The sequence below is a fragment of the Lissotriton helveticus genome, chromosome 5_1 (assembly GCF_964261635.1).
Source record: "Lissotriton helveticus chromosome 5_1, aLisHel1.1, whole genome shotgun sequence".
NCBI lineage: Eukaryota > Metazoa > Chordata > Amphibia > Caudata > Salamandridae > Lissotriton > Lissotriton helveticus.
The window spans coordinates 273,682,859-273,708,489 of record NC_136065.1 but is presented as its reverse complement, the minus strand read 5'-3'; the positions used below and the strand labels follow the sequence as shown (position 1 = coordinate 273,708,489).

The window sequence follows — 25,631 nt, the reverse complement described above, 5'->3', positions numbered from 1 at the left end:
TTCAATAGTTTACTACTGTTTTGGGACCCTTTTCGACTGTAGTAACTATTAGTACTGTTTGTGAATAGCAATGGGCTTACTCTTTTGTGGGTGGGTGCATGTTCCTCCTTAAACCCTTCCCTAACACTACCTAAAGCCCTCTTAACTCCTCCCTAAACCTCTACCATTAAATAATAAGCGTGCCTCTTTTTCCAGCTAGCCACTCCCCTGGTTTCTGCCCCATGTATTACTAAGTAGTATTTCCCCATAGAAAAGACACGAGAAGTGGAGATTTACACCCGTAGGTTTGTCACTAGCATTTTATGGTAACTTAGAAGTACTCTTTGTACTACTAATAAAGTACTAAATAATGCAGTCTGTGAATAGGCCACTTTTTGTTTTCCTCTGTGTGCTTAATTTTTATTGCCGATTTTCTGTGTCAGGTTTTAAAAGGCATATTCCTTCTACATAGTAAATAGCTGTAGTGTTGATTTTTACTTGTCAAATGTTATGAATGCTGTCAAATTATATATATAAAGATTTATTCCTTTGAAAATATATTTTTTAAATTAAATGTTGAATGCTATTGAATAATATTTAACACTTAGTAGAACTTGAGTGAGAATTGTTCTCTGAAAATTCAATTTTGAAAAGAAAACCACCACATTTATATTTTTTGCAGAAGAATTAGCCCTTAAATATACTGCTATAGAAAATCAGTGCCATTGACGTAATTGAGAAAACCAACAAAGTCTTTCAGTGAGAATTCAAATTTTGTTGATGCAAACCATTTTAGAGTTTAATATAGTCTTTTCTGTTCATAGGTATTACATATGGCATCTATGCACATTAATTCTAGGTCCGAATGGAAAGATTCAACATCTGCAGATCTGTCAGTGCGCAGACTGCATTAATAAATGTGGAAAAGCTTCGGACTTGTTTGACTTTTCTTCAGTTGTAACACCCTGGGGTAGAAATAAGGATGTGCCAATGGGAGTGTAGGGGTGTGCTTTGGAAATAGTTGGGTCACCTTACAAAAGTAAGGGTTTTTGCAGAATGTACCAGGGTTGCCCTCCCAAACTGCACTTCAACTCTTACGCCAATAGGAACTAATCAAAGGACAGTGAAACAATGAAAGTCATTAATTAACAGGAAATAGCCTGAGGGCTCAATGAATTAATAAACAAGGAATAATGTCCATAAATTGTAGTCAGATGCCTTCCCTTTCTGGGATTTCCTATCTTTTTTGCGAATAATTATTTTCCACGTCAGATATAGAATCAATTGTAGCGAAGCTCTGCCTTTTCATCTTCATAGTTGTATTTATGCAGCCTTGCCAAGTGCCACACATCATGGATCAAGCTAACCAGCCTTCCCTAGTGCCACTCATCACAGGTCAGACTATCGCAAATTGTTAGTGGTTTCCGCATTCCCGCATTGGCAATTCTGAGAGTTTTTTTTAGCTCTGTACCATTTGTTCACAGTGTTCCATTGTTTCTACAAAGTTATTTGCCATAAGGGCTTTTAGCTGGTCCTTTGCCTCCTGTCTGACAGGATAAACAAGCATTGGCAATGTCAATAGGACTCGTCGATTGGAGACCAATTGACTTTGTCAATGGGGTGGGGCTGGTGCACGGAGATCGCCTCAGTGATGGAGAAGAGAGCTTGAGTGAAGAATTTAGTTTGAAATTAAATATTAGCCCTGGAAGAGTGCTGAATTTTTTAACACGGCGAGGACACTCAAATGTGAGGACAACACAGGACAGGGCAGAGATAAGGACAGACAGCGGTCCGCGCAATGAGGACAGAAAGATGAGACTAGACAGAAGTAAGAACTGATGGGGCATGGGCATGTATATGTATATGCACAGTTACCGTCATGCTATGCTGCATTATAGATCACTTCAAGGAACTTACTAGAACCAGTCAGGCAGGGTCAGGCAATGCCCACCTCCAAGAGCCAGGGCCTCGTGGGAGTTGCTAAGGGTGCGTGTCTGACCGCAGCCCAGGGACTGGCTGGGCGTTCACCCACAAGACTGAGTTTGTGCCCAATGGACTCAAACCTCATCACAAGTACAGCCTAGAGAGGTGCCCTCCTACAGGCATGATCAGCCCATAAATTAAAGCCAGCTGTGCCTCGCTCCCAAGCAGTCATGGATGGTTGAGGGAAACAGTTGAGGGCTTCAACAGGTTCCTATGACAGGTTCCGCTGAGGAGGGATCTGAAGAAGCAAAGCAGTGGAGGGCTCTGAAGGGGAACCGAGGGTGCAGGAGGCAACACTGGGTCCTAAGGAGCAGTGGAGGGCTCGAAGTGAGTAGGCAGTAGTGGGTTCTCCGTGAAGGAGGCAGTGATGAACTTGGGAAGACTAAGGGAGAGCAGCAGGAGGCAGTGGAGGGCCTCGAGAGGAACAGATAGGGAAGGACTCCGAGGAGGGCATGCAATGAAGGTCACCATGAAGTGCAGCGGTGTAGCAAAGATGCCTGTGGAACCCCAGACTCCTGTGCAACCTTCCTAGCCCGGCAGTGCACTGAGGTCCGTGAGTGGCTCGTGTGCCTCAGTCAGGGAGGAGGAGCTGCAGCCAGAGCAGAAGGAGGAGACACCAAAAGCATTGGACATCTTAAAAGGGAAACTTAAGGCGAGATACAGGCAATAGAACAGGGTCTTGTAAGAGGAGGGGAGGAAAAGTGTTTAACAAACAGTGGCCATAGTAAAACAGTAGATTTAGTATATTTGTTGGCACGATTGCACTATGCAGCAATGCCACTGTCTCTAGAGTTACATACCTATCTACAGCCACCTTTATCCCAAACACCAGCAAGTTTATAACCCAACTACAAATCTGTCCAATCACTAACTGTTAGAAGCATTTAGCCATACAGCACATTATCCTATATGCTACAAAATGCACTGCATCTGTGCACGGTCCAGTGCTGAGCTCTGTCTTTCTTTGATGAAGTGTAAAGTGGGAAGGAGCAAGGGAGGTGCCATGTAACAGCTTGCTGTGCACGGGCAAATCTAACCAAAACTGTGCTTTTTCCAATGCAATAAATAGTAGTTTGGGCAATGCTTAATGACCAACAGGAATCACAAATGGCAAATGAGGGGCTGGACAAGTATCTACTTTACATCACCAGCCACTGTGATGTTCTTGAATCCCATGCCAGTGTTCACCATTTCAGGGTTGTCATGACCCCGCCTCCCGAAGGGAGGTAGACACGCCATGCATGAGCGCAGTTGTAGCTATTTAGGCAGTCAATTACATTGCGGCTGCTAAGTTACTTAAATACATTGTGAGAGCCATAGTAAAACTAGACAGTGAATTATAACATGTCATTTTGTATATTGCCCTAATGCTGCTGCCAGCAGAATGCTGCTACATCCTGGAAATACTATAATAGACAAAACCTCCAAAAAACACAGACAAGACAACAATAATAACGAGCATCTGTAAAAGATAAAGTACTGCGCCCTTGAAGTGGACACCGCACTGACCCAGGGAAACATTCAGAGGGGGAGGAGAGCGAGCATCTGTGAAAGATATAGCACAGCGTCCATAAACTGGGCACTACACGGAGACCGGGAAAAGCTCATTCAAAATAAAGCCCCTGAACAGAAACTAACATAGAAAAAAGTGGAAGTTTCCAAGTCCTGCGGTGATACTCCAGGGAAGTGAACAACTGGGAAAAAAGGAGGGACCAGGAAGCCAAATTACCCACTTAGCAAGGATTTTTACAAGGCATCCGACTAGACACATCCAAAGTGATTCGGAGGAGTTAAACCCCATAATGTATATACAACAGATCATCCTGACAGCGCAAGCACTGTAGGCTCGAACCAACAAGCATTTGCAATGCAATAGGTCTCGCATTATTAAAGTTTGAGCTCTTGGCAATGCTAATAATAATGCAACACCAATAGCCTAAACATTCAGTAATGCGAGACCTATTGCATTGCAAATGCTTGTTATAAGCAGGCATGTGGGATGCAGAATTCCATGAGAAGAATAATGTAAGGAAATAGGGCCAGCCTCCCCCGTGAAAGGTGGAGAAGGGACAGAGAAATATGCGGCTGGATGTTAGGGGATCAAGATTGAAAACTGAGGGGAGATTATGATTAACTGAGATGCCGAGCTCTTATGTTCCCAATTGCCTGCATGAAAGCCAGTACCGTGGAGCTGCTGTTTGACTGCACGGAATGGAAAAAATACTACCAGAAAAAATTCACGTTGAATGTTTGTTTTAAACATGCCTTGTTTTTGGGCAAATTATTTAATTTCCCTGTGCCAAATTGTAAGCGGAATAGTACTTTGGATGTGCCGATAATATGGTGTAGATTGGGCAAGATAAGGCAATTACATATTAGAAACTGCCACTTCTGAACAGCCAGTAGGGTTGGAGATGTGAGCTTTGCAGCATCTTAAAAGTGTAGGGATGAAGCCAATTGTATACTAGTGAAACATTCATAAAAATACATATTTGTGCCTGTTAAGTAGGGCTGAGGATGTTGCAGGCAACTAGAAGACTGGAACAGACTCAATTGTGGTGTAACACTCAGAGTAGCTGATTTTGGAACTTTAGAACGGATTAGAGTTTTAGCGCTGGCTTAAAATACTGTTGTTTTGGGGAATTTATTTAATCTCCCTGTGCCAACCATAATTAAATGTGTCCTTGTGGAACGTAACTGGTGCTTATTTAAAGCACTCCGATACCTTGTGTGAAAGTTTACGGGATATAAAACTGCATTAAAAAAAATCAGATGTACGGCTAACATGCACTTAGCACGCATTTACATTTAATACGCAGCGTATTGCAAATGCAAGTAAAACCAGTGACTCACAGTCAATTGAAAGCGGAATTGTGCTTTTAAGCAACAGCCTGGTTAACCTCAAAACATTAATTTTGTATAAAATATGCAGAATTAATTAGCAACAGTGAAAAGGTCACGGCGAGTGTTGGTTTTTAAGACTGAAAGCAATTCAAGATTAACAGCCAACCCAACGGGTGCAGGGAATCCCAAATAAACACGGGCTGAGTTAAAACAGTGAAAAAAAGAAGAAGAACAAAACAGCGCTGCCCCAGCAACAGGAAGGAGGGGGCCGCTCATGGAAGCTTTTATCAGTGCCGCGCGCCTCTCTGCAGACTCCCCTGCATTCCAGAGAGGCGCGCGATGCGATCCGGTCTGCATTGGCATGCCGTGGAGAGAAGACTTGGCCGCGCGCACAACGTTATCCTATGGGAAAACGCTGCGCGCGGCCAGGTCTTGTCTCCCTTCGTCGGTCTCAAACTGCTGAGACGACGACTATAGTTCTCGAATGCGAGAACGCGCTTTGAGCACGTTAGTCGTAGGCGAGACCTACAAAGGGATGTATGATGTTACAACGCGATCATTTAGTTCGCGGTACATTACATCGCTGTTTTTACAACGCAAGTCGTTACAACGACTTGCGCTGTAAGGCGCTGGATTTAGGAATAGTATGATTTACTATTCCAACTCCAGCCTACATTCAGTAGGGAAGGTGATGGAATAGTAAATCACACTATTTCTTAGCCTAGAGCGCCCTCCAGTGCAAGTCGGGGTAACGACTTGTGTTGTAAAAGCAGCGATGTAAATATATTGCGGTGGTTTGACCGCGTTGTTAAGGTTGTTCCCCACTAAAAAGGGGCAAGGAGATGGCAGGGTTGTCATGGTTACCTGATAAAGCCGTGCCCTTGCTGAGAAGATGGGGTGGTCTTGGCCTCCGAAGAAATCAGTAATAAACACCACTTGTGAGTAACAGTACCTCAAATTGATGGTTGTGGCAAGATGATGCTTGATACACTGGTACAGTGACTTCACAAAGCACTGCTAGGTTTCATGCAGTGCAGTGGTAGAGGTGGGTCTAACAAAATTTAACAGGGCAATCCGAGCTACCAGCCTGTGCATGTGCCGAGCCTCAAAATATTTGCCATGTAAATCATACAACAAACAAACGAAAAAATCTGTTAGTCTCTTTAGATTTAAAAATGGGTATTTCTTAAACCATGCGGAAACGCTTCACCCTTAGTACATCATATTAGATCACTGACCTGAGAGGCATTTACTTGTAACATACCTGCCCCCAGGCACGGTGACAATGACAGTAAAGAACTAAGAGGTAAGCCAGTTGTATGATTGCTATATGCAGTGGCCTAGATTCTCATTAAACATGGTGCCACATTATAGTCTTTTATATGAAGCGCAACAGGTTTTTGTTCAGCGTTCATATCCTTGACTCACACATTTGAAGATACTCTCAGATGTCATCATGCAGCAAAAAGAGGGTTGGTGAATGCCCATGGCTCTACAACCTCAGGTACCTACGCTGGGTATTTGGGGTCCCACAGATCTAAGACAGAGCCTGACGGTTCTGGTTAACACAGGCTACGTGGTCGCCAAACAAGACTAGAAATTAGGGATGGAACAGTGCAGGTTACTGAAGAGAGAGATATATATAAGGGAAAAGTAAGTATGAAGAAATTCTGAAAGATTTGGGGAACATGGGGCAAGACTAACACATGGCAGATTCTGTTATAAGGGGATATGTGAGGGACGATGTTGCCGAGAGACCCTGTGGTGGGTGTGTTAACTAGTGACTAAGGGCCAGATGTAGTAAATTCAATTTAGCGAGTTCTTAATAGCGATTTTTACCGAATCGCTATTAAGGACTCGCTAAATTGAATGTAGGTAGGAATTGCAAACATTTTTGAGATTCCTTAATATTCCTTAATTGCGAATCGCAAATTGCGATTCGCAATCAAGGAATACCATCCCATTCATTCCTATGGGTCAAGAGGCCCATAGGAATGATTAGGATTTGCGCCCGCAATTTGCGAGTAACCAATAGGCATTCGCAAATTGCGGGCGCAATTTCAAGGGTTCCAAAAGGACACCCTTTTGAACCCCTGAAATGGGCATGTGTGCACATTTGGCGCGCATACATGCCCTAAGGGCATGAATGTGTGCCACATGGCACTTTTAAAAAAGCAAAAAAGTGCTTTTTTAAAGGAAATTCCTTAAGACTAAAGTGCACTTTCTTTTGTGCTACTTACATTGCATTTAAGGAATCGCAATTTGTGATTCCTTAAATGCAATCTCAAAATAGGGACTGACAATTTTTGTGACTCCTTATTTTGAGAGTAGGTTTTATCTTACCTACAATGTTCAAAGCCAAATAGTGATCGCAAAGGCTAAATTCTGCGCATTTTGGCGTTTGCGATCGCTATTTGGCTGCCTACATCTGGCCCCAAGTTAGGGGTAATTATACAATTAGGAAAATTGAGTGGTACTCTGTATGGTTAGGTGTTTCTAAGCAATACGAGGGTGGGATAAGGATCATAAGGGACGTGATACAGGCAGCATGGGCCGGACATAAGAAGTGTAAACGTTATGAGACTTGTAATATTAATCATTTACAGATACCTTGTAATTGATGCAGTTATTGTTCAAAATAATTCAAATAAATAAATAAAACCGTGTCTTCATTAATTTACAGGCATTTTCTATTATTAGTGTGACAATGACCTACATACACACTCACAGCATTAATTAATCAATTAATTGTGGGTTTCTAACGCGCTAGAATCGACTCCCGAAGGAGTATCTCTGCGCTATAGACCGCTGGGGAACCTGTCCTGGCTTTCCCTGTGAGACGGTCCCTCCTGGGTATCTCCAAGGTGAAACCAGGCATCCCCGGCGTATGTGGGGGGCCGTTGTGGAGATGAGGCAAGCTAATGCCCAGAGTTGCCGAGTGTGATCCCTATTTAGAGTAGGCACCGAGGTGAGAATTATCGAGTCCGCTGACCCTGGTCCAACACCCTGGCGCGTCGGGAATTGAACCCTGGTCCCGGGCCGTCCTCTGCTCCTGGGTCTGCCGCCTCTAACCAGTGAGCCACACCACTCCACAGCATTGTACTCTTTCTATGACTACAGGGTCTTACCAAGGAAGTTTGCTTGCAGTGCTCGAGCTGGTACCAAAGGAGAACATTTGCAGTAAGCATCTCTCAGGTGCAATGCATCAATATGTATGTATGCCTGTGTCAGGGTAGAGATTGGACCCATGGCTGTCATTTACTTGGCGGCGGCGCCTAGAAATATGAATTGGTATACCATGCCGAGGGCAGAAACAAGCACCACCACAGAGTATTTCCAAATGCTGGGAACAACACTTCACAAACAGTAACAAACCCAAAATGTGTCTGATGTAAACTATAAAGCAAACATATTGATTATGAACAGAAACACAAATCATATTTTAATCTTTTTGTAGAATGTCTGCATCACAGACAAGGCATCTCGGGTGCTACCTTGAAATAGAACTAGGCATCTCAAGACAAAACAGAGCAGTGAGGGCAAAATTATACCTTAGAGCAGAAATCAACAAGAACAAGACAATATTTACCATGAAGTGCTCCTTCTCCCGTTATGTACCTAATATTTGGAACTCTTTCCAAATATACCTGGCCACCTCCTCAATGTGCTAAAAACAACATAAATTGTTGCTTACTAGCCAATTGTTTCCTGAAGATATTGTTAGGATTCAAGCAGAGATTTCACCACTTTTTTATGGACAAGATAAACACTGAAGCATAATGGATATGTTGTATATCCACCATTACTCATTTTGTAAAATGTCATTTTACCCAATGCATGGGCTGCAAAACGTTACTCTCCTGCCATTTAGGAGTACTCCTGGTGCATTGTCATATTTCTCTAATTATTTACAGAACTCTTGCACCCTGGCATGGTTCTGCAAAGCGCTACAGATAATTATGGTCAGGCTCGAAAACACAGCTGTCGCATGACAATTATGTGAACATCACTGAAGTGGGTCTTTGGGTCCGCCCATATGTTGGGAACCAGGAGTATGTTTTGATCCTGGAGATGTGTGCCTCCACAAAAATAGTGCTTACCCTCCACATAGTTGTAATCATTTAATTTATCCAGCAGCCTGAGGTTGAACTTTAAGGGGCACACACATGACACTGTAATGCTATTAAACTGACTTTGAGAACTAGATAATTTATGATTTTTTTACTCTGGCAGCAGCACAGATGGCAGTCATTAACCTACATGGATTGTTAGGTCTGGCTTGACAGTGAATTCATAAGCGAGACCTTCTGGCATTGCCAAAGGTTGATAAAAGAATTTAGTTGGGTAACTTTGGTACACTGTATACAAACAAAAATGTTTTTGCAAGAGAATGTTATCACAGACATTTGCTTTGTAAAGTAAGTTTCCCGATAAATGTATTTTGCAGTATATCTTTTGCAAACCTACTTATACCTTCTATTTAATAGATTTTTACTCCCCCTTAGTTACTTTTTTTTTTAACTTCCCAGTTAAGTTTACACACAGATAAGGGCATTTTTGACAATCACCTCCTGGCGCTCTGTATGTAAAACCTTTGCGAATTTTGAACATCGGAAAGACCGGAATTGCTATGACTTGAACTACATCCATGGTACCCTACAATGGACAAAACTCGTAACAGTGCAGCAACCATGGACCTGGTAATTACTTCACCTTCTCATACCAATAATTCCACCTTCAGTATTACCTCATCAGTTTAATGTTGGACTCCTTAAGATCCCATACGAGTCAGACTGTCAAACTTCAACTTATTTCAAAATACATATTCACTTTTTTTGTGTGAATAACAGGGCAACTGCTTTTCATACCAAATCTTACCCCGTGGCCCAGTGCCTTTGTAAATCCGCGCCCCATTCTCCCAAAGGTCCTGAAAAACTGGTGCGTAAAATGCTGAGCAAAGAATGCGAACATGAGATTTGACTTCTGCGGATCCGGTACAAATTTCCTTCTTAACAGAAACTTTTCTGCCACCAGCTGCGCATCGGGAAGAACCTCAAACCCTGTATAGAAATGGAAAAATGATCTGTAATGTGTGTAGTAAGCATTACATAGGAATAGCCTGTTTTCTGGTGGTTACAGGTTTCTTCTTCCCAATATTATTTTTCATGCACCACCATACATAGTATTTAATGAACAGTAATTGCTATGTAATGATAAAAGTGCATGTATTCAATATCTCAGAGTACTTGCTTGCTGCTCAAAAGTTACGATGCTCTGACATTAATAGTATTGCACTCTTGTTGAGAAGTGTAGGTATTCTCGCTTTCAAATGAAGGAAGTGCAGGCACTCAGAAACCTGTTAGTACCTGCCTACTTAAAGCGCTGGCAAGAATTTCAAAACATTACATTGCGTTGGAAACTACATGGATCACAGAGTGAGCATGATGACTCAGTGAGCTGAATGTTTGCTGCTTACATTGGTGGTGTTCTGGAAGGTCAAGAGCTCAAATCCTAGCAGGTCAGGCCGAAGGACGGAAGGGTGAAAAAAACTGGGCGGTACCACTTGCTATTTACAGCACTTAAAAGAATAACTTACTTTTAGTAATGCTCTTTCAGGCAGATATTCTGGTCGCAAGGTGACAAATCTGCGATTAGATAGACTGGATCCGGAAACTCAAAAAGCAATACTTTTGCGGAGCTGAAGGTGGTACCGTGTGGCTCCACGCCAGCTTTGTTCTGCTCTGGAAGTGTCAAGCAGAGCTCTATATCAGCACCATCCATGAGTGCTGATGTCATGTTCTTTTGTGAGCTTGTCTGTGGCCAGAGAGGTGGAGGCCATCTGCAGCTTGAAAGGACCAGTGTGCAGATTCCTTAAATTGGGATTTTTTCAGATGAACAAGGAGACAATTCCACAGAGCAAGAGGTGGAAGGGCTGTGAGGAATCTGTAGTTAGATCTTGAAACAGAGGACTATCCACTGCAATATGGTCCACTTCTGACTCACCTTGCCTTTCTTTATTCTAGAGTACCCTAGAAAGAGCTGACTGCTCACTTGATGTTCCCTGGTACGATAAATACAAAAGCTTAGCTCTTGTTTGGGGACCACGTAACAAAGTATCTCTTCCTCCGTTGAGAAATGAGGTAGAGAATGCAACCTCAAAAGTGTGCTAGCTTGTCCAACAAGAAAAGATGTTACTAACTTCAGCAAAAATACAGCCAGAGTTCTTGACAGCAGTTTGTCAGGCCAATTGTTGGAATAAGGCAGTTGGACCAAGAGGGTTTTAAGCTCACTCATGCAGCTCATTGATGTTACCGCAATAAGAAAGACACTTTACAAGGACAAGAGTCATAAAGGGAAACTACTAATGCGCCCCCCTTGCAAGCCACTGCAAAGTGAGAACCAGATATAAGAGTGTGGCATTATAAAGGGCTTTGGGAGAAACATATGTTGCAAACCTTTAAAAAATGCTTTACAACAGGTGATTTGATTAGGGGGGGCTGGTTCAGCAAACACAAAAAGGCTGAGAAAGCTGGCAAGTAACCTTTACAGAGCTCATTGCAAGTCCTTTCTGGGCAAAAGAGAGAACAAAAAAAGAGACATCCTGCAGTTTGGCTTGCAACGGGTCTGTTTCACACCAAGCCACAAGAATCCTAGCGCCTGGCAAACACTGATTTTGTGGAATGGTGCCTAGCTGCTAGACAACAAAAATGACTTCGGAAGGGATATAAAAAGAGATCAACTGCCACTGCTTCATTTCCAAGCGGAAGTGCAGTTTGCACAGGTACAAATGCAAGTCCTTGCCCTGCTGCTGTGACCGAAGATCCTCCAGGAATGGCAGCCTGATCGGAGGACAAATGCTTATGCCATAATGTTCTGGGAACAAAACTCTCCTGACCCAATCTGGAGCCCCTAAAATGACTTAGGCCCAGTAATTCCTAATCTTTTTCAGAACTCTGGGCAGAAGAGTTAGAGGTGGGAAGGCATAGCGAAGTGCTGTGCTCCACTCTATGCTGAATGAGCCTCAGAGAGACAGCTGTCTTAGGAACTCCAGTGAACAAATGTATGACCATTGTGCGTTCTCTGCAGTTGTGAAGAGATGCAGCCAGGGTTCTCAATATTGCTGGAAGACATCCGGCACCACCTCTGGGTATAACTGGCATTCATGATTGGCTAGAGTCAGTTTATTCGTCCCTGGTGTTTAAAGACTCTGCCAGGTGATGTAGGAATAGGGAAATACCCTGATGGTTCAGCAGTTCTGAGGCTCAGAGTCTTCTGACACAAGACTCAAGACCTGACCCCCACCCCAGCTTGTTGCAGTACCATATGGCAGTGGGGTTGTTCCTCAAAACCTGCACCAGCCTGCCTTTGAGGATTGTCAAGAAGGCCTTCAACGCCAAATGAACTTTCACCCATAACTCCAGCAAATTGATGTAAAGGCTGGTCTCCACTGGAAACCAGAGTAATCTAATCTCCAACTCTCCCAGACCCACTCTCCAACCCAGCATTGACATGTATGTCACCATGGTCACCTCTGGGTGGGTAAGGAGAAGGGTCTGCCCACTGGTACAACTGCTGCTGAGTAACCACAACTACAGGTCTTTTGCAGTCTCCACCAAAACCTGGGTGGAATCTGACAAGATCCTTCGGTGCGGGGCCCACTGAGGCATCCCATTCCACTGCACTGCTTGCAAGTGTGATCTGGCATGATCAACAAGCAGGATACAGGAGGTCAGTAGGCCAAGAAGCCTCAGAGTCGTCACCACGGAGACCCAGTACAGAGGCTGAAAACATCCGGCTCACAGCCCTTGCTTATATGGAGGGAAAGCCCGAAAGCCACATAGTATCCAGGATGGCTGTGATGAAAGGAAGTCTCTGCAAAGAAGTAATTTGTAACTTTGGCAGGTTGATTAAGAACCCTAGCAGTATCACATGGTTCATCGACATATGGAGGCGCTTTAAGACTGCTTGTGCTAAGCCTGTCTTTAACAGCCAGTTGCTGGGGTAGGGAAAGACTGGAACCCCCAAACCTCTAAAGATGGACAGTCACTACTACCATTCCCTTTGTGAACTCTGGAGGGGCACTACTAAGGCAAAAATCGAACATGGCAAACTGAAAATGCTCATGGCCAACCTTGAACTGCATGTAGTCACTGTGGGCCTACAGGAGAGGGATTTGAAAATAGGCACCCCGCAGGACCAACACCACCATCTAGTCTCCTGGTTTCATGGAAAATAGAACCTGGGCCAGTGTGAACCATTTGAATTTGTCCATCCGCAGGAAGGCATTGAGAGGGCGAAGATCCAAAATAGGATGAAGGCATCTGTCCTCTTTCTGCACAAGGAATTAGTGGGAATAACATCCACTCCCCACTTTCGAGGCCGTGCCCTCTATGGCTTCTTTGGCCAAAGGGTACTGGTGGTCTGGTCATTGTTTGTTGGACCTACGGCCCGACCTTGAATTCACTGGGATGCCTGTTGTGCGGCCAGTTGGGCCTGTTGTTGATATGCCCGGTCTCCACCATAGTCTCGAAAACGGCAAAACTGCTTGGGGGGACTGCCGGACTTGTGCCAAAAGAACCAAACAGCATGCTGTGGTCCAGCTCACTTTAAAGTGCTCCAGATCCGAGATTGCCTTGTCGCTGAATATTCTGGAACCATTGAAGGGCATGTCCATTAGTGGCACCTAGATGTCCCCTTTAACACCTTGGATGCTATGGCTTTTCCCCTCCTGTGCTGATTGATTGATAATCCCATTGTTCATGACAAAGTCAGCTCGTCATTAGCACAGCTCCAGTGTGCCTCATGACGAGCTGAGCTCGTCATGAGCATGGAAGGGGTTAAAGCCTGAAGATCACTTCTATTCAAGGTACTTGAGCACCATGGTTGTACCAATTGTCCTTTCTCAACAATCAGTGGTTTCTAAGCCGGAGCAGATGACACATTTTGCCATATCCTAAACATCTTGGATGGTTTGCACCAAGGAAGCCAATACGGCTTCTTGGATTGCCAGTAAGACCTCACTAACCATGTCCAAGGAGGTAGGAGAAGAACACTCTTGCCAAACATTTCCATATGTTTGGACTCTGTCAGAAGTAGTCAGAAAGGTATTAGTGTTGACTTTACTGTGGATGTCTACACCACCAAACTCTAGGGAGTTAAATGATGGGTTAAAATGTCAGAGTTGCCTGAAGCTGTTTTCTGGCAATGTGCAACCTGTTGATTGACCAGAGGGCCAAAACATGGCTTAGTCCAAGTGCCTGTGAGTATCAGTGAGAGCCTCTTTGAAAGGTAGAAGAGACACGATAGGGGTCTGGCCAATCTGAAGGACTTCAGCAATCACACTGGTTTGTATCTCTATAGTGGGAAGAATTAGGTCAAGGACTTCAGCAGCTCCCCAAATAACTGGCGCAAATGTTTTGTGTTTGCTCTGTTGATGGTGCGGGGGGAAAAAACAGCCCAGTAGCCGGTAGGGAATCCAAAGCACTGACATCTTGAAGGTCCATCTACCAGTTATCCTTATCATAGGGTTTGGAAAACTCTTCACCCTCTTTGATCCATAGGGCTGGCTCTGGTCGGAGTCCGACCCAAAAAGTTGGTAAGTGCATATATGTAACTGTGCAGTAATGGTATGGTATCAGAATCAGAGGGGTTAAGTATGGTCTCTGGTTCCCAGCAGTGTTGTTGTCCTGCACAGATTTTGTCACTAGACCAGAAGTATGCATCAATACTGAAACGGAAAGGTGAACCTGAAAGGGGTTCAAGTGGCACAGATGGCACAAGGACAGATTTGTTGGCAGTAACCCACCTGAAGGCTCCAGCAGATCCTTGGCACCTGAAGGTACACCAGAGGGACTAGGAAGCATGCCACAGACCTGCAGCATGCCTTCTTCAAGGGCTTTGACCTACTGCAATGTCGCCAATGGACTCTGGAACTCAGGTGTATCGGGACCAAGGTTGGATTTAACTCTGCGTAGGAACAGGAGCGACACTTGGAGGCAAGTAATGCCCTCTAGCCTTTTCTGAGAAAAAAGAGTGGGGCGAAGGTGAGGAGTCCAGCTAAAACATCTAGTGTTTCTTTTTGGATGTATCCGGAGACTTTGACTGTAAAGAAGATCTTTCACAAGAACGACTTCAGGAGTGTGAGCGAGTTCATACTCTTGACTTTGACCGGGAGTAGGACCTTCATGGAGTCTTGTAGTGCCACGTACACCTTAGCTTCAAGTTCTCAGATGACTTTCAAATTCCATTTGGGCACAGTCGTCACAGGCCTTGGAGTTGTGCGCCGAACCCAAACACCAGTAGTACATCTCGCTTGGACCTGTCAGAGGCATCTGTGTGTGATAGTCCTTACAAGGTTTAAACCCTGTAGACAAACGGAGTGGCACATTTCCTTGCACACTGGTAGAGTTTGATGAGAGAGTAAACCTCTTCAAGGACTCAAGAAAAGAGGAGCAGAGCTCCAGATCTGCCTCTGAAGGCAGAGAGGAAAGGAAGTGACATCAGTGCTCATATGGTGTTTTTATGTAGCTCTGTTTATCACTTCTGGAACGGAATTAAGTCAGTGCTGAGTCCCACAGTGCCACCTGCCGGCGTGGAGTTGCACTGCTTTTTGCTATTCCATAACCAGCCTGGCGCCTAATGATATTCTCAAGTTGAGGAATCTGCAGCTAGAAATATCCATCAGAAACACCAGAAGTATATGTAATGCTAGAGGGAAAACAAGTTTATATTTTTAGCCAATACTCCACCCCAGTAGTAGAGTTTACTCATATGAACATGTGGACTGAGATCTTGCTGAAGTGCTCAGACTGGTTCTAATTTTGATAAAGTCCTTACTCAGAATAATTCCCCTATTTATCATGACACAATATGTATATTTTCTTTGTTTCCCACAGCCCCACACCAGAACATGGTAGCTTCTAATCATACTGTAAGGAATGACAGCATAGGACTTCAAGGCAACATGCAGAGAGAAACATTTATCAAAGGGGGCTTATTTAATGTTTAAGGTGGGGTCACTAGAGTTGTCCAAGGCTGAAATTGTCCTTGAAACGGCTCTTGCATCCCCTCCATGGGACTGAAACCGCCCTGGTCGCAGTGACGGAGGAGGCCAGAAGGATCCTGGACAATGGAGGCTCGACAGCCATCATTCTCCTTGACCTAAGTGCCGCCTTCGCCACTGTAAACCATAACATCTTACTGCACCGACTCAGCGGGATAGGAATCTCAGGAATGGCAATTACCAGGCTCAGGTCCTTTCTCTCTGATCGTTCCTTTCAGGTATTTGAGAGGGAATGCACCTCCCCCAGCAAACCTTTGAACTGTGGGGTACCACAGGGCTCCTCTCTAAGCCCTACCTTTTTAATGTTTACATGAGCCCACTGGCTGAGATCGTCCGCCCCTTCAGAGTGAAAATCGTCACCTACGCAGACGATACCCAGCTAGTGGTGGCTCTAGATCCCCCCCTTAACTCACACCATGGCCTGAAAAAATGTCTGGAAGCAGTCACCGAATGGATGACATCCTGCTGCCTCAAATTAAACGGGGACAAAACTGAGCTTATGCTCCTTGGGAACACCATTGATAAGACCATAGATCCACTCTGGCCCCCCTGTGTGGGTCCTCCCCCTCCACTTAAAGATTCGATCAAAAGCCTCGGCATATGGTTAGACAAGTCACTCAACTTTAACCACCAGGAGGCCAAACTATCTGCCACCTGCTTTGGCCTTCTAAGACTCCTGTGCAAAATCCTCCCGCTCCTACCCTTTCATGCCAGACGGATTATGGTACAAGGTCTAATTCTGTCCCGTTTGGACTGTGGGAATGCCCTAAACCTCGGGCCCCCCAGTCCACCCTAAATAAGCTACAGATAATCCAGTACTGTGCCACCAGAACCCTTCTCCAAATCCCTTGGCGAGTCTCGGTTAAATCCAGACTAAAAGATCTTCGCTGGCTCCCAGTAAGGGCAAGGATAGAATTCAAGGCTATGTGCATTGCACATCATTCCTACTGGGGGGAAAAGGATCCATCAACAATCGCCCCCTGATAACTGCCTACCACCCCAATAGACAACTCAGATCAGGATCCTCCTACCTTGCCATAATACCCAGATTCAAGAGAGCCAGATGCGGAGGCCGCTCATTCTCCCACAATCTCGTTAGGCTCTGGAATGCCCTTCCTCTCACACTCAGATCAGAGCCCAAACTACTCGCTTTCCGAAAACTCCTAAAAACCCTGCTCTTTAACAAACCAAAGTAGCTTTTGGTGGCTCTGTCTCAAGCATGACCTCTTGCAGCGCTGGGACGCCTTAGGGTAGCCACCGCGCTTTACAAATTGTCTTTTCATTTCATTTCATTCCATACAGACTGTCGGCAGATGGGAATAATGTCAAGGGTCAGCATTTAATGAGTGGTCCCTCCGACACCATTCCCTTCAGAGTGCTGCAGTCAGTGGCTCTGTATTAGGAACACCACCCTGCCTTGCACTTTAAAAAAGGAAGAGGAATGTGGTTATGGGTGCAAGGGACATCCATCGATTTCTGGCAGATATCCTATTTCTGCCTGCCTCTAAATTAGGCTCAGAGTCCAGTCAAGAAGTGAGGGGAGTTCCAGAGGATGGTGCCTTGTGTGTGCAGAGCTCCCTCACTTCGATGGCTATTATGACGCTCACATTCACTGAGCTTCCAGCAAATGTGTAATGCTCACATCAGTTCACTCATGCCCAAATTCCATATACTAACCATATTCTGCCAGCACTGAGCAGAGACTAGATTGACCATAATGCCCGTATTCAGACCAGTTTGGCTTTTCCCATGCTCATCTTTTACATAGAGCTGCGATTTTTCTGCACTACCTACAGCCAGCTTGCACATGCTAAAGGATTGCTTTCTTTTGCTCTGTGGCGCTTAACGGGGAGCTGGAATAACCACAAACAAATAGGCAAGCAAGGTCACCCAAACCAAATATTGCAATCCATATCTACACCTAGGTCACACCAACCTCCAAACATCATTGAAATTAGGTGTTTCATAACTGCATTTAATATAAATTCCAGAGGTCGTCTCCTTTCTTGACACCGATGAGAAGCTATTTACGATACATGTAGTGGTACCCTTGCCTAGAGATATACACATCGTTTTCACTCTTCATTCACTACTACAACGATCTCAGTTCAGCAAGATGTGCTCTTTGTTTAAGGCATCTGCTTGGTTCTCTCCCTAGGTTAGGGAGGATCCCAAAATCATGACCTCCCTCACTGCTTGCTAAATTTTCATTTTCACTTTTGTGAAATGACTATTGGCATTTTCACATGTAAAGACAGAGGTATTTGTTTTTTTTACCAAAATTATATGAGGTTTCTATTTTATTCATTAGGAGTCCGACGGAGAAAAGTTGCAGAATTCACAGAGTTTGTGTCAACTTCGTGGAATTCCGAGTAGTAGTACTCCGCCAACTACGCCCACCCTTGATCTCCTGTTCGGTTTACCATTAGTGCTCAGGATTTTAAAGACTGTTTTATTAATAACTGAAAGAGGAGTGTGTTGTGTCTTGGAGTATGGTGACGTACCAACACAACACATATATAATGCTAAACTGTTTCTCTGTGAATGGGGGTAATTGCCTGTGTCCATGTTTTTCCTTCTCTACTTTACCCTGGAATGCACCCACACTTCTTGCAAGACATTGGTGCCCGTGCCCTTGGTCTGAACCTAGAAGGAATTCCGCCACTGCAAAGTCCTAGTGTCCTGTTCACAACATGACGGAATCTTGCACATTCAAGTCAGACATTAACATTTGTTTTTGAAAAATGAGATTGCTCTAAAAAGTAGCTGGGTAAAGCAAAAAAAAATAAAAATAGGTGTTGCAGGAGACCTATCTAAAAAAGTGCACTACTTACTACTAAACAAATGTGAATGGCAGTCATGCTCCGCGTCTCCCACTGCCTCCATGAAAAATGCCTCTATAAGTCATAAGGGATGGCTCTGAACCAGGGGTCTCCAACTGGTCAGTCGCGAGCTACCGGTAGCTCGCCGAGACCCTGTGAGTAGCTTGCACCTAGTGCTGCTCAATTTAGTAGCTCTTTAGTGGTATTTGGGCTATTTAGGCTTTTTTCTGTGTCCTTTGCCTGCCCTCACCCAAACCAGCTGCTCAGATTGGCTTTGAGCTTAGCTGGGGTGGGGCGGGCTGAAGAAGATGACGTTCCTCTCTTGTGCAGAGTCTCGTGACTGCTAGCTTTACGCGCCCCCTGCCTCTTCCTCACTGGCACCGCACTGTCCATTGTGCGAGTGCGACGGGCGACAGTGCTTACCTCAAGCAGACGTGGCAGGGCGGAGCATTGCGGAGCTGGTTTGCAGGTCGTGCAAGCTAGACTAGAGAACTGCCGGGACCCGCGCGTACAACCTTCCACCCATTCCCCCTAGCAGGAGGTAAGCCACAATTCCGGTTTGTGCAGAAAAGACGAGCTCCCGGCCTAAAATCTTGTAATGTACAGTATCCCAGTGCCCCATGTTGTGGGATCGTTAGCGGCCTAGTTTTTGCTTCTTTCTAGTTTATATAGCACTGTAAGGCCCTTTGGCCATGTTCTCACCATAGGAACCTGCATAAATGAAATGAAATGGCAGAATATCACCGAGGCAGCTTGAATGGCGAATCCTTTTGTGCCCGTTTAATGCTCTCAAGGTTGTTAGACAAACAAGAGTCTCCACCCTGTGCATTGTTTACTAACTTCAACATACACATCCTACTGTACATTGTACTTTATTTGTGACAGTATTTATGCAACCATGGACTTAGATAACCCCATTGGTAAAGCAAGGAGGACATGGCCTCTTTCTACCTACCCATTAACACGGTCTCAAAATCCTGAAAATCATCGGACATGTTCCGAAAATCCAGTATTTCACAAGTGACAAGTCAGAGTTCTTGCATGTGCTGTGACGCAACCTGTAGTAGTATAGTCATCCATGTAGTAGTGATTGCTGCTCTTGCACACGGATTCAAGTCCAGATGGGCTGTTGGGAAGTTGGGAACTTTTGTAAACCGTGGAGGTGAGAGGGTTTTGTTTGATTAATTAACGGACACATTCCCTGGCCTGTGCGTGGTATTTCCTTCCGAATACACATGATTGGATGATCAGTGATTAGCGCTGGGGCTGGAATCTGATGGACTCTGGAGTGCCTGCTCTGGACAATGGTCAATAGCAGGGGGCATAAGATTGTGTAAGCCCGTGGGGCCTAGGCCAATGGCGTACCTCAGCGAGGACCCTCTCTTTGGGTGTGTTCTTCCCCCTCTGCCCCAGATCCACAATGTTAAACACTGTGACTGACTGGAAGGAGAGCAAATTAAACAAAGTACCACCTCAGTTTCATTTCCATGCCCGAAACCGAAACTATGAAAACAGCCCTAATCTGGTTTGATGCTGCTCAGATTGGCCTGCCCCAGCTCAAAGGTGAAAGGCCAAAGAGGATGACGTTCCTCTCTTGTGCAGAGTCTTGTGACTGCTAGCTTTACCCACCCCCTGCCTCTTCCTCACTGGCACCGCACTGTCCGAGTGAGACGGGTGCTAGTGCGGGCCTCAAGCAGGCGTGGCAGGGCGGAGCATTGCGGAGCTGGTTTGCAGGTCGTGCAAGCTAGAGAGAAATGCAGGAACCCATGCGTTCAACCTTCCACCCATTCCCACCAGAAGCAGGAGGTAAGCCATGATCCCTGTTTGTGCTAAAAAGACAAGCTCCCTAAAACCCTGAAAATCATCGGACATGTTCCGAAAATCCGGTATTTCACAAGTCAGAGTTCTTGCATGTGCTGTGACGCAACCTGTAGTGTAGTCATCCCTGTAGGGTAGATTGCTGCTCTTGCACACGGATTCAAGTCCATATGGGCTGTTGGGAACTTTTGTAAACCGTGGAGGTGAGAGGTTTTTGTTTGATTAATTAACGGACACATTCCCTGGCCTGGTCTGTGCGTGGTATTTCCCTCAGAATACACATGATTGGATGATCAGTGATTAGCCCTGGGGCTGGAATCTGATGGACTCTGGAGTCCTCTGGAATGGACATTGGTCAATAGCAGGGGGAATAAAATTGTGTGGGCCCGTGGGGCCTGGGCCAATATCATACCTCAGCGAGGACCCTCTTTGGGTGTGTTCTTCCCACAATGTTAGACTGGTTGCAGTGACTGAAAGGAGAGCACATAACACCGCACTTTCATTTCCATGCCCAAAAACCTCTAATAACAGCCCTAATATGGCTTGATTTATTTTAGCGCTGTGCTGTAACTCTGTGGATCCAGTCATCGGTGGGCAGCAGGTTCCCTTTCAGCACAGGTCGCCAGAGCTCAACTGAAGCGTAGAAACCTTTCTAATCTAGTATTTGCCTGCGGTGATTGCTGACGGAACACACGGCCCCCTTCCTCATCACATCTGAGTGTGTTTGTTGCTGGGTAGTAGAGACATTGCAGCAGCTGTCGGACACAATGAGAGCCAAGACAGAAGCTCCTCTGGCTCCATGGCTATCATTTGTTATTCGACTTAGGTTGGACCTAGGACGGTGGTTGGGATAAAAATGCATGTCATTTAGTTCCTCGGGTTTTGGAAGTACGTGGCTGTTCAGGGGTTTTATGACATATCTTGCTCTCTGGTGAAAGGTCCCCGCATTCAACAGATTATCATTCTTTCTCTACCAGGAATTGTTTTCTTATCTCATTACTAACACAGTGATAAAGTTCCCAAGAATCCTTGTAAACGGTCACACGACCACTCCCCTCCTCAAAATACTGGAAGGCATTGTTCTGCGCCAAAAGAATCCAGTCCAGTCTCAGAGCACTGGGACCACATTGCGGTGGCAGCTGGGGTGCTCCTTTGTGTTGTAAGCAGATGTCTCTTTAGCGGTGTCATCAGCACACACAGTAGTAGGCCTATGTATGCTAAGAAGAGAAATAATCTTACCAAATTGACAAATTAGAGCAGTTGCAGGGGCATTTCCCGCAGAGTACAGTGGGGAGAAAGAATATGGAAGAAAAATAGGATCTTTGTATTTGTTGGTATTGGCACCTCTACGTTTGCAGCTGCTCTGAATTGTATTTTTTTGTATTCCTTATTGCACTTTATAAAATGTTTTCACATTATTATTGCACTATGTTTGATCCCTATATATATGTACTTTAGTCCGGGTACTCCTCAGTGGTGCAGTGAACAGGTGATTCAATTATGTCTTTGCATCCAAATTCTTCACAGTTTATTGTGGGCCACCATTGCCACCCTGGAGCCTTGTTCGGCCCCTCAGCCACACCACACTTGACTGCTTCAGTTTCACTGGGGGGGCAGATAGTGTCCTCTAGAGTTCCACTCCGCATTGGCAAAAGCCACACTGAGTCCAGACTCCAATCCAGACACACCCACCCCCAGGCACCAGAAGCTGTTCAGTACAGGGCCAGCAAGCCACCTGGGCCTGCACCTGCTCCACCTCTTCACACAGCTCACAGTCCTTAGCTTCGTCACCACTTTCCAATCCACTCACTGGCCACTGCGCGCTCTGTACAGGCAGCTCTGGGTTCCCAGCTCCGGCCTCTCCACAGTGAGGCCTTGACTGCTCCCAGGTGGTGTCATATGGCCACTCGGGATCTTATTGGTTGTTTTTGGGGCTGTTTGTGGGACGATTTTATTGGTTGGTGGTCTGTGCCAATGCTGGTCTGTGAGTTTTTGGGTATTTGTGGGCCATTTTTATTGGCTGGTGGGCTGTTTTTTATTGTTAATTTTTCTGAGATTACCAATGTGAGAAGTTGGCCTGATGTGCAGTGTTCACTATTCTAGTGATCACTATATATCAGTCCAAACAACCCTTATTGATGATTGGTTGTAAGTCAACCTTATAGACCAGCTATCCTAGTAGCATGGATACGAGCAGTCTAAGGCTAAGACTCTAGAGGGCGTGTTAAGCCAGCTGTTTTACCATCACATTACCCCTTGAACACCCAGTGAAAGGACACCACACAAGTGTTATGAAAATAAACAATGTATTTATTAGAATCACAACAACCCTGTACTCTTTATGAGGACAGGGTGCTAGGCACACAACAAAACTCTTACGAAAATACTTAAGTTAGCACGTTATACACAAATGCCCGAGGGGCACGAAAAACCATATATTCTAAAAGTGGAATGCCAAATTACTAGCAGGTAAGTACAGTACTAATAGGCTTTGGAATCGCTAGGACTTGACTATAGAATCGTTAGATTACTTCTAGGAGACCTAGGGGACTCGGGTGCAGAGTGTGCACTCTCACGCGGGATGCGGGACAAAGTCTATGGAAGCTAGTAAAGGCAAAGTTAGTGTTCACGGGCGAACCCGACCTGGTAGGAAGAAAACGACAGTGGATCCTGACCCTAGGATAGTGAGGCTATGCTGGGACACCGAAGTGCCGAAGTTACCTAGCCCAGGGGCTGCAGCTGCATAGGTCTGAAAAGACGTTGGGAATCTCGTTGCCGGACCAGGAGCCTGGAAGAAGGAAGTTGCTGGCAGGCGACCAGTGAAGGAAAGTTCGATGGATCCAAGCCTGGATCGAGGAAGAAGAAACCTGAAAGCAGAGGGGACCAAGTTCTTGAATCACTAGCCAGTGATTAAGTGGGCACCAGGATGGCACCGGGCGAAGTCACCTCGACTAGGTGAGTGGGCGACGCTGGCTCTGCAGATCTCACGGACCAGGAGGCGTTGTCGGCGACCAGGATGGAGAGGCGAGCTGTCTCACGATGGATGAAGCTGTCGGCGTCGAAGTTACCCAGGATTGGGCAACAAGCCTTGGCTAATTCAAGCCCACGCGGTGGACTCAAAATGGCGTCTTGAGTGGACCAGGAGGGTCCGGGGTGCTCCTCTTTTGGAAGGGAGCAAGGGCCAGCCTGGAGCAACCAGACCAGCAGCAGAAATGTCGTCGGGCGTCGTTCAGAAGGCCACAAGCCAGCGGGCTAGTAGCCAAACAACGCGGTGAGCAGCAAAAAGCAGAAGGGCCCCACGCAGATCGTGGAGATGCTGGGAGGCTGCACTTCGGTGCTGGAGCTGCTCAGGGTCGGGGCTTCTCGGACCCCAAAGCACTCACCAGGAAATTACTCGGCGGGCTTGCTGGAAAGAAGTCGTGCAGTCTTGAAGATGGCCGGTCCCTCGAGGTCTCGTCACACCCACGAATCTCAGCGTGACTGATGATGCAGGTAGAGGTCAGAGGTGCCAGGGAAGCCGGTTCTCGTCGAGCTGGGTAGTCTTGATCCGGAGGAGAGACTTGCAGCAGACCGCAGGGTTCTTAAGATGGTGCCTGCGGGTGCAGGGTGACTACTCCTTAGTCACAAGGGAGAAATCTTAGGAAGAAGTCTTGAGTTCCTTTCGTGGAAAGTAGTTTCAGGATTCAAAGATGATCTGATTTGGAAGGGGGCCAGTTCCTACCTTTATCCTGTAAAAAGGGGCTGGCACGCGACTAAGTCCTGCCCTAGGGGTGGGACTAGGAGGGGGGTGGTTACACCCACTTCCTTGGCGGGCTTTTCCCCAGCACAGGGTCTGGAGTGACCCTGGAACTGGTTCCAGCCAGCCTATGCACAGTGAGCACCGGGGTGCCACGTGCAGTCACCTTCCTCTAAAGCCCTGCCTACCTACAATACACAAAACCCTGTCTGGGACGGTGCTGGCACCGCCCCTGGCAGGAAACCCTTTGTCCTTATCTCCTGCTCTGGGAGGACTCCCAGCAGCAGGAGGGCAGACTTGTGTCTCGGTGGCAGCATCCATTTTGTGGAGCTGAGGCTCTGTTTGACTTTAACCGGGGTTAGGGGTTACATACATGTCGTGTCCCTCTAGAAGGGTGGAATGCTAACCCCGTCGCCAGAATTGGCGAGGGGTTAGTATTCCAATTCGTATGACACCTTACTCGACATGTTTTGATAAAGCGATACCAGAGTTGGCATATAACCGCGAGGATTATAATGCACTTAAGAGTATATGGTATGCGATATCATGGAAACGGCTAAGGGATGGATCCCGAAAGCCGCAGACAGGCTCAGCTCATGCCAGAGCACCATCTCACACGATTCCAAGCACTCTGCCTTCAGGATTGTTAAGGCCTGCCATAGGAGTGACTGATAGGAGATCTGTGTGTCCATTTTTAGGGTTAGATATAGGTATACTATATCTAAAGCAAAGGGTGAGTACACCACCTTGCCCCAGCCGTCGTGCAGCCAGTTGTGTCAGTTTAGTTAGTCAGCCCAGGGGTGGCATAATACATGCTTCAGCCCCTGGGAGACTTCTGGGTACACCTCAGCCCTGAGTACAGGGACTTGGAGAGGGCCCAGTGCCAATTCAGTACCTGAGTACAATTTGGATAGAGAGAACAGCTAGGCTGTGGGTCTGATTAGCAGGCCCACAGCCAGGGAAAGTCGTAAACCAGTGCAGCAAAAAGCAAAAAATCTGGGTGATCATAGGATTGCAGACCCTACTCTCCTACATGACCCCCCCCCCAAACTTTGGGACAATAAACTAACCTTGACCAGGTGAGTCTTCTTGCTCTAAGTGGAAATACCTGGAGAGCCCATCAGCATTGCTGTGATCAGTACCAGGTCTATGCTCCACTGTAAAATCCATCCCCTGGAGGGAAATGGACCACCTAAGCAGTTTGGGGTTTTCACCCTTCATCTGATTTAGCCACAAGAGGGGCTTATGGTCTGTCTGAATGGTGAAGTGAGTGCCAAACAAGTAGGCCCTCAGTTTCTTCAGGGCCCAGACCACAGCAAAGGCCTCCCTCTCAATAGCTGACCAATTTTTCTCTCTGGGTGTCAACCTCCTACTAATGAAAGCAATA

At 45.9% G+C, this 25,631-nt stretch overlaps 1 protein-coding gene and 1 long non-coding RNA gene across 3 annotated transcripts in view; one reads left to right on the top strand and one right to left on the bottom strand.

Annotated features, from left to right (window-relative positions):
- LOC144754427 (prostaglandin G/H synthase 1-like) overlaps positions 1–25,631 on the bottom strand; it is a 512,735-nt gene that overhangs the window by 160,214 nt on the left and 326,890 nt on the right. Inside the window, exon 7 of the mRNA XM_078642195.1 lies at positions 9,685–9,866. Within this exon, the coding sequence (XP_078498321.1) occupies positions 9,685–9,866 (182 nt within the window). The remainder of the gene's footprint in view (positions 1–9,684; positions 9,867–25,631) is intronic.
- LOC144754428 (uncharacterized) overlaps positions 1–25,631 on the top strand; it is a 246,776-nt gene that overhangs the window by 160,635 nt on the left and 60,510 nt on the right. The window lies entirely within an intron of this gene.